This window comes from Daktulosphaira vitifoliae, unplaced genomic scaffold (genome assembly GCF_025091365.1).
Source record: "Daktulosphaira vitifoliae isolate Bord-2020 unplaced genomic scaffold, ASM2509136v1 Scaffold_4, whole genome shotgun sequence".
Lineage (NCBI taxonomy): Eukaryota > Metazoa > Arthropoda > Insecta > Hemiptera > Phylloxeridae > Daktulosphaira > Daktulosphaira vitifoliae.
The window spans coordinates 35,790,411-35,800,296 of record NW_026099575.1 but is presented as its reverse complement, the minus strand read 5'-3'; the positions used below and the strand labels follow the sequence as shown (position 1 = coordinate 35,800,296).

At 26.0% G+C, this 9,886-nt stretch overlaps 1 protein-coding gene across 1 annotated transcript; it reads left to right on the top strand.

Annotated features, from left to right (window-relative positions):
- The first annotated feature begins 4,494 nt into the window (after window positions 1-4,494).
- On the top strand, window positions 4,495-9,313 carry LOC126904821 (uncharacterized). The gene is made up of 4 exons (XM_050684095.1): window positions 4,495-4,573; window positions 8,370-8,525; window positions 8,606-8,773; window positions 8,864-9,313. Exons 1-4 carry the CDS (start codon window positions 4,496-4,498, stop codon window positions 9,026-9,028), a joined length of 567 nt encoding a protein of 188 aa, XP_050540052.1. The 5' UTR covers window position 4,495; the 3' UTR covers window positions 9,029-9,313.
- The last annotated feature ends 573 nt before the right edge of the window (window positions 9,314-9,886 follow it).

The window sequence follows — 9,886 nt, the reverse complement described above, 5'->3', positions numbered from 1 at the left end:
GTGTGGGGGGCGGAGCCCCCCACGTTATCTCTATTCATAATATAGGCGTATACCCATAAACATTTTAAGGACTACACCACTGCTTTTAATATTATTATTTCTTAAACAATAATAATAATTGTAATACTTACGATATATCTTTTGAATAAGTCCGTCTTTATCTAAAAAAGTAGATGGACATAAATGACAATCAAATCGTTTCTCGCCATGGATTTTACTATGTCTCACAAGAAATTTTTTTGCAACATTCACTTTTGTGCACGATCAACTGAATTACAAAAAATTTGATGGGTAATTTACATTAATATTTACTCATTAGCATGAAAATGCTTATTAACATTATCGCAGTAAAATAACTAAACAACTAAAAAGAATTTTATTAAATATTGCAAAAGTAATATCACCTTTAATATAATTGAAATATCCAGAACAGAATTAAATTTAATGATTTTTTTGAACTAATTAAAAAATTTGTCATTTTGAATCCCCCCAGTGGGCACGTAAAGAGTCAGATTTATAAAAAAAATATACCAAATGATTTCCCCCATTTACGAGGAACAAAGGAAATTTTTTCAATTTTTAAGGGTAATGTTTTCGGCTTGATACAATTTGTGATTTTTTGACGTATTGTTGAAAGTAATCGGTTCGGTGAGAGCTGACAAAAAGTTGTAACACACACAAAAAGAAAAATAAATAAATAAAAAAAACACATCATAGTAAAATTAATACCTTTTCATCTTCGCATCGAAGCTAAAAAGGTTTTTAGATCCATATTTCATAAATGTCTGTTTTAAAGAATGTTAATAGCACTGATCCAGGGATATTTTATAAGTTAGTTAAATATGTTTGTTGCCATTCAAAAAATAAAATTTAAATAAATAAAAAAAGTATATTGATTTCTTTTATGAGAGAATTAAATAGTATTCTTTCGAATATGTTATTATATTAAAAAGATACAATTATAATAATTTTAAAGTTATTTCGATTTGACTGACACAGAAACACTACACAAAACATTTCATTGATCCATAAATTTTTTAAAAAGTTATAGCGTTATAAAGTTAAAAATATGAAAAATAATTTTTTTATTAACTTTGATGAAATTACATTAGCTTTAATTTAAGATATATATAAAAGTGTCAGACTTTCCGGAACACTTTCAAAATTTAAGTGTAAAAGTAAATTTGTTGTGAAAAAGTTGCTATTTTAAATCCCCCCCTGTGGGCAGGTAAAGGGTCAGATATAAAAAAAAAATATACCAAATGATAGGTAAAGACATCATGCATCTATAAAAAAATGAATTATATTGATCCATACATCTTTCAAAAAGTTATAGCATTTTTAAGTTAAACATATAAAAAAGAATTTTTTTACAAAAATCATATTTTTTTATTAAGTTTGATGTCTGTTTTCACCGTGAAAATAAAATAAAGTCCGTAATTAATTTTTTTCATAATAAAGTACATTTAATTAGTTTTAATTTAATATATATATAAAAAAGTGTCAGTATTCCCGGAACACTTTCAAAAATTAAGTTGAAAAGTTAATTTTTGTGAAAAAGTTGTCATTTTGAATACCCCCTTGTGGGCTAGTAAATGGTTAAATTTATAAAAAAAATATAACAAATGATAGGTAAAGACATCAAACATCTATAAAAAATAAAAATTATATTGATTTTTTGAAAAAGTTATAGCAGTTTTAAGTAAAAGAAATTGAAAAAATTTCGAAAATTAGCGATTTTTTTTAGAAAATTTTTTTGGAGGTTTCCCCCATTTACGGGAAACGAGGGAAATTTATTTAATTAAAGTTAGTTAAATATGTTTGTTGCCATTCAAAAAATAAAATTTAAATAAATCAAAAAAGTATATTGATTTCTTTTATGAGAAAATTAAATAGTATTCTTTCGAATAAGTTATGACACGACTTGCGTCGCAAAAATATGGTCGACACTGGTTTTGAGGGTAGAGACCCGTGGGCCGTTTATTAAATGAGCGACAACAGATTATGTTAACAAAAATAAAACAAACCGAAAAGATAAACACAGTAATAATAATCTTCGCATAATATCGCGGCACTTTCGCTGGCGTCGACGACGCGATGTTCGGCGTAATCCTTGGACGGCAAAATGGTTAGCAGCGTTGTAGGCGACGGTGCGCGGGTGCGGTTCGGCTGTCGACGTTGTCGCTTTCACAACGGGAGGAAGACTCTCGCACCATTTGCGGCGGGTCGTCGTCGGCCGTGCGGCATTTGCTGGACTTTGCACCGTAGCGTATAACACGCGGTGTTGGTCAGTCAAATACTCATAGTAGGGCGACGGCTGATAAAGGTGGCACGAGTCGCGGGGCATCGTGTATAACGAAGCGACGCGGGCCGTGTCANATCGTGTATAACGAAGCGACGGGGGCCGTGTCAGTTATTATAATAAAAAGTTACAATTATAATAATTTTTTAGTTATTTCGATTTGACCGACATAGAATTACTATAACTAATACATTTTTTTTTATGGCTAAATGTTTCTAAATGTTTATAATTAACATTAAAAACATACTAATTATAACATAACATTTTATTGAAATAAATGGTATTATATAAAGTAGATTTATATCATAATGTATTTGTGTTACTATCAAGCTGAAAAAATTTATAAATTTTAGTAATACATACAATTAATTTTATTTGTGTGTTTGCTATTATAAATAATTCAAAAATGAATGAGAAAAATATTATTTTTTTTTTATTCATTACACATTTATTATTTTTATAAAGTAAAGTAAAAATTTTGTCATTGTATATTTTGAGGGTAATATGTTCGACTAGAAACGTTTTGTGATCTTTTGACGTATCGTTGAAAGAAATCCGTTCGAAGAGATCTGAGAAAAAGTTGTAACACACACAAAAAGAAAAATAAATAAATAAAAAAAACACATCATAGTAAAATTAATACCTTTTCATCTTCGCATCGAAGCTAAAACTTAGTTGATAGTCTCATAAGTTACACAGTTTGTCNCTTAGTTGATAGTCTCATAAGTTACACAGTTTGTCAGTTAAAAATGATTAATGATAACAAAAAAAAATTTTTAATGTTTTTTTCGATGATGTAATTATTTTGTGATGGTGTCACGTTACCATTATTGTGAGAATTATTTTAATAAAATACAGACAGCATATCCGCTTCCTGAGACTGATGAATTAACAAATAATATTTATTGCCAAATTGGCAATAGTTCTAATTATTATAAAAACTCAAAAGACCATCGTGGTCAGTCGACTCCAATGCCTTGTGTCATTCACCAGCCTGTCCGGCTTACTGTTTAAAGTAAAGTCTTTGTTTATTCCTTTTTAAACCTATCTACTCTCTTCCACAACATTTCAGAGTACTTGTGTCTTGCACTTCGTCTGCACCTCGTACTCTGTTATTTTTCCTTACCTGGTACGCCTAGTATTTGTGTCTTGCATTTCGTCTGCACCTCATACCTAGTTGTTACCCTTATTCTCTTTCTATAACGACAGCCTTTCGACACCCACAGCTAACCCGGAGTGTCAGCCGAGCACCGTGATTGCTGTACGACAACACGCACGTGAATACTTAGACAGCAGGCATCACATTCTCATCTTTATCTTCGTACACATCACCATTACATTCACCTCCGTTTCCTTTTATTGTGTTACGACAATTTGTTGAATAATTAAGTGGATTATGATAAACGAATTACTTTGTATATGTATGTATATACCGGTTTATTGTTAGTGTGGTCATTTCAACGAACTTAAGTCAAATTTCTATAAGTTATTATAGCCAAATAAAATTATATGTATAAAATTGAAATTTAATTTGTTACATACGAGTACATTGTAGTTAATTAGAGAGCATACAATCTAGTCACTGCAGGCAATATAAATATTTGTGCTCAAATATGGATCGACGTAAATGCACATAAGTAAAAAAATACGTTAAAACTCCATTAATAACTATGTTCTTCAGCTATGCAATTATTCATTTAATCTTTTATGTTAAAAAAAAAATTGTAGTTTTATAATGAAATTTTGATACAAACATTGACTGCATACAAAATAATTTTAAACAATGAGTTTCGTTTTTTTTTTTGCTCAATCAGTGTTACAAATTATGANTTGTAGTTTTATAATGAAATTTTGATACAAACATTGACTGCATACAAAATATTTTAAACAATGAGTTTCGTTTTTTTTTTTTTGCTCAATTAGTGTTACAAATTATGAGATAACCAACTTGATTGCTATTTAATTTTTTTATGTGATGTCAAATAAATAACACAAAAGGCTGTTCATTCAAATTTTATAAAAATAATGTTTCAAGGATTCAGACTAATTTTCAACCAAACATTATTTTCAATATACAATGACAAAATTTTTACTTTATTATAGTGAACTAGTGTCTTAATCAGATAATTGTTTAAAATAATCTATTTATTAGATACTTTTATTTTTTAGTTTTATAAAAATAATAAATGTGTAATGAATAAAAAAAAAATAATATTTTTCTCATTCATTTTCGAATTATTTATAATTGCAAACACACAAATAAAATTAATTGTAAGTATTACTAAAATTTATAAATTTTTTCAGCTTGATAGTAACACAAATACATTATGATATAAATCTACTTTATATAATACCATTTTATCAATAAAATGTTATGTTATAATTAGTATGTTTTTAATGTTAATTATAAACATTTAGCCATAAAAAAAATTTATTAGTTATAGTAATTCTATGTCGGTCAAATCGAAATAACTAAAAAATTATTATAATTGTAACTTTTAATTATAATAACTTATTCGAAAGAATACTATTTAATTTTCTCATAAAAGAAATCAATATACTTTTTTGATTTATTTAAATTTTATTTTTTGAATGCAACAAACATATTTAAATAACTTATAAATTTCCCTCGTTTCCCGTAAATGGGGGAAACCTCCAAAAAAATTACAAATTTATAAGTCGCTGATTTTCGAAATTTTCGAAATTTTTAGCTTCGATGCGAAGCTGAGAAGGTATTGGTTTTACTAAGATGTGATTTTTTTTTATTTTATTTTTTTTTTTTTTGTGTCTTTTACCACTTTTTCTCTGCTCTCACCAAACCGATTTCTTTCCATGATACGACAAAAGATCACAAATCGTATTTAGTCGAAGACATTACCCTCAAAAATTGAAAAAAATTCCCTCGTTCCCCGTAAATGGGGAAACCTCCAAAAAAATTACAAATTTAAAAATCGCTAATTTTCGAAATTTTTTTTACTTTTATTTACTTTTTACTTTTTTTTTAAATTGCTATAACTTTTTTATATAGATGCATGATATTATTTCCTTTCTTTTGGTATATTTTTTTTTTTATATGTGACCCTTTACTTACCTACAGGGGGGGATTAAAAATGACAACTTTTTCACAAAAAATTAATTTTTTCAACTTGATTTTTGAAAATGTTCCGAAAAGTCTGACACTTTTATATATATCTTAAATTAAAGTTAATGTAATATACTTTATTATGGTAAAAAAAAATTTCGGACTTTATTTTATCTTCATGGTGAAAATGGCTACCGAATGCTATTATTGTGTGAAAATTCACGATTTTGTATTTTACATTTTTAATTTTATTATGCTATAACTATTTGAAAAATATATAGATCAATACAATTTTTTCATGAGAAGTAGTATTTATATACATCTTTCATTCGACATACTGTTTTTTTAAATTGGACCGTATCCCTATATTTGAGGGGGGTTCAAATCTAAAAAATGCATGTAGAAAGTAGAACTTTTTCAACTTAACTTTTGAAAGTGTTCCGGAAAGTCTGACACTCTTATATATATCTTAAATTAAAGTTAATGTAATATACTTTATTATGGTAAAAAAAAATTTCGGACTTTATTTCATCTTCACGGTGAAAATGGCTACCAAATGCTATTATTGTGTGAACATTTTATATTTTACATTTTTAACTTTATAATGCTATGACATATTGAAAAGTGTATAGATCAACATTATTTTTTTATGAGAAATAATATTTTTTAATAATCCCTTTTTTATTCGACATACTTTATCTTAATTAGGATATTAATAATGAACTAGCAGATCATGTAGCTTCTGGAATAATCCACCAATTTTTTAAAATTAAACACTATTTAATGATTTGCATTGAAGCGTTTTTTTTATATAGTGATTTTAATCACTGTCATATATCATTATACTTGACCCAACTATGCCACGTCACCACTGTGCCGCGACCGACCTGTACTAGGTTTTTACTTAAAACTGCCACAACTGTTTCAAAAAATCAATATAATTTTTTTTTATAGATGTTTGATGTCTTTACCTATCATTTGTTATATTTTTTTTATAAATTTAACCATTTACTAGCCCACAAGGGGATATTCAAAATGACAACTTTTTCACAAAAATTAACTTTTCAACTTAATTTTTGAAAGTGTTCCGGGAATACTGACACTTTTATAAATATATATCTTAAATTAAAACTATTGAAATGTACTTTATTATGAAAAAAAAATTCGGCCTTTATTTTGTTTTCATAATGAAAACAGTCATCAAAGTTAATAAAAAATTATTTTTCATATTTTGAACTTTATAACGCTATAACTTTTTAAAAAATATATGGATCAATGAAATTTTTTTATGAGAAATAATATTTATATACTTCTTTCATTCAACATACTTTTTTTTTAAAGGGGATCATTTCCTTTAATACAGAGGGGGTTCAAAATATAAAATGCATATAGAAAGTAGAACTTATTCAACTTAATTTTTGAAAGTTTTCAGGAAGGTTTGACATTTTTATATATATCTTAAATTTCTATTTTTGTGTTAAAATTTTTTGTTTTGTATTTTATTTTATTATAAGGGGATTACATTGATTTTCATAAATATTATTTCAATCTAATTGACATGGTATAAAATTTTAAACATATTTAAATTTTTTTGTTTCTTTGAAGTCGAGAAAAATAACTTTAAAGTTTGAACTAACTAAATTTTCATTTTTATTAAGTGACAATTGCGACGTACGGTTTCTGAGACGGTAACACTTGGGTCTTTCACGACTGTGGCACTGAATTTTTTCTTAATTCTTTTTGAGTTAGAAAAAAATATTTAACTCATTTGATTTTTATCTCATTTAGATTCAATAACTTCAATAAATATCAAGGATCCCATTACTGTAGTCTCCTCTCGTGAGAGAAATTTATATTAATATTATTTTACTATGTGTTTTTTTTATGTAGCTATCATTTATTTTCTCAACTCTCACATGACCTACTTTTTTGACAAATTTTTTTTTTAAATTAAACACTATCTACAGATTTTCATCGAAACGTTTTTTATGATAGTGATTTTAATTACTGTCAGATATCATCTATAGTGGACCCAACTATTCCACGACCCCACTGTGCTTGGTTTTTTTGTCATCAATTTACTTTTAAGCAGTAATAATTCTCTAGCATGCTTAATAGAGTAAAAAAAAATCTAACTTTAAATACGCCACTTTTTCTGGGTCACAGCTATCCTCTCATCAAAAAATAATAAGTTATCATCAACCACCAACTTTTTTCTTATTAGATTATATTTTATTTTGTAAGGTAGTTAAATAATATAACGTTGATATAATTATTTGATATAAAACATAAATAAAAAAAAATAATTATTAACTAATATAAATATAAAAATATTTAACAATAAATAATACCAAAAAAAAAATAATATATCATAAAAAAATATTCTTAATACAGTTATTACTTTAAGAGAAATCTGGTGGTTTGCGTTAAAAGAATCCTTCAATATGTATAGATTTTTTGAGATCTTATAACTCGAATAAACTCTTATATGTTTTAAAATAATTATCATCACTTTGTTAAAAACATATTATATATTATTTGTTTTAATAATAAAATAAATAAAAATAAATTTTGTTTTTATGTTTTTCAAAATATCATAATAGCCATTTTTAGTCATCGTATTACAAAATATTTTGATAGCAAATTTATGACAAGTACTTGAGAGATACAATTATTGTAATACATTAAGTGGGTATATAACAAAAGAGGGTACAACTAGTACTGATATATGAGTACTCTGTCCGCAAGCACACTATGTATTATAATGCCTGTATGTAAAAATTATGAATTTAACGTAGTTCAAAACTTTAAATATCATTTTAAGAAAAGTAACACAACATTTTCATTGGATGAAAAGTTATTAAAGTTAAAACTACATTAAAAATATTATCAGTATAAATTTATATAGTTATTAAAGATGTCAGAACTTGGTGGGAAAATCTTTATTTAAGTTCCACCATTTAAATTAAACATTATTTATTTTAGGGTCCTTTTTGGGTCGATTTCAAAGAATTTCAATCATGTAATTTGAGCATTAACTATCCGATACAATTCAACTTTTATCCTCGCAAAGATACTAAATACTCTGAACTATTATTTGGTAACATTACACTACAGAGACCGCTTGATGATTCACTTAGAGTAAGTATTGTAAATAATTTTTCATTAAAACTCTTTTATATTAAATAATTTAATATTTTATTAAATGTTCATTTATATAGATGAGTATTCTGCTTGGCAACTTTGATACAATCGGACTTAGGAAAGAAAATTCTCTAGCTCATGTTAAGAAAGCATGTACATCACTTAAAATGGGACTTTACGGAGAGAAAACTTGGAAAATATTTACTGATACTTTTAAAATTCCTGCCGACTGTCCCTGGTCAATTGTAAAAATATATATTTCTATATTTATTGGTTAATTAATTAAACGTAATAGTTTTCTATAAATTTTCAAAGTATATTCTACTAATTTTCAGGGGCATTATGTTTCATCTGGATTTAATACCAGTGCATTTAAAGAATCTCACTTTCCAAAATCGTTCATTTATGGAAAATACACTAGTCGTTTGCTTTATCTTGACCGAAAAAATAATATAATTAGTTGCACAAGAATTTCTATAATAATAAATCCCTATTCTTGAAAATTATTGTTAATAATAATAAATGTCGTGGTTTTTATGAATTAGATACAATATTACATGTTTAGATGTATAAGTTATAATCAGGTAGTGATATTTATTATAAAGTACATTTAAGATATTGAATTAAAAAACGGTAGTGCAGTGATGTTGCGGTACAGAATAGACATGGGATATTTGAAATAAGTATAGATGATATTTGACAATGATTAAAATCATTATCATAAGATATATTTCGAAGCAAATTTGTATATTGTGTTGAATTCTATGAAATTGGTGTATAATTACAAAAGCAATATTAACTTATATTTATTTAACTATATCCTGATTAGTAGTTCCTAGATTTAAAAGTATAATATATGGATAAATATTAATTAAAGTAATCAAATTTATTAAGGAATTAAAATTTAATAGTCTAATATTGTAGTTTTTGAGGAGAAATAATAAAAACTTATAAAATAGTATATTTTATTACTTTTGTGGCAAATGTGTATAAAAATCTAAAGGGCTTGATGCAATACATTGTAAATAACTGTAGCACAGTGTGGTCGTGGCATTGTTGGAACAAGTATAGATGATATCTGACAGAGATTAAAATCACTATTATAAAAAAGATTCTACAATTGAAATATTTAGAACTTAATGTAATTTAATGATTTACTTTAATTAAAAGAAATTGGGTACAAACTTCATAACCCAAGGTTGATAGACTGTATTATAACCGACATGGCCACCGTACATTAATTGTATTGATAGCTAAAAAGAGCAATTTAAGCTAGTTCAAAAATTAAAAGTCGTTTTTTTGACTTGAGAAGAAAAATATTCAAAATAAGTTTAAATTTATATTCAATGTAAATTATA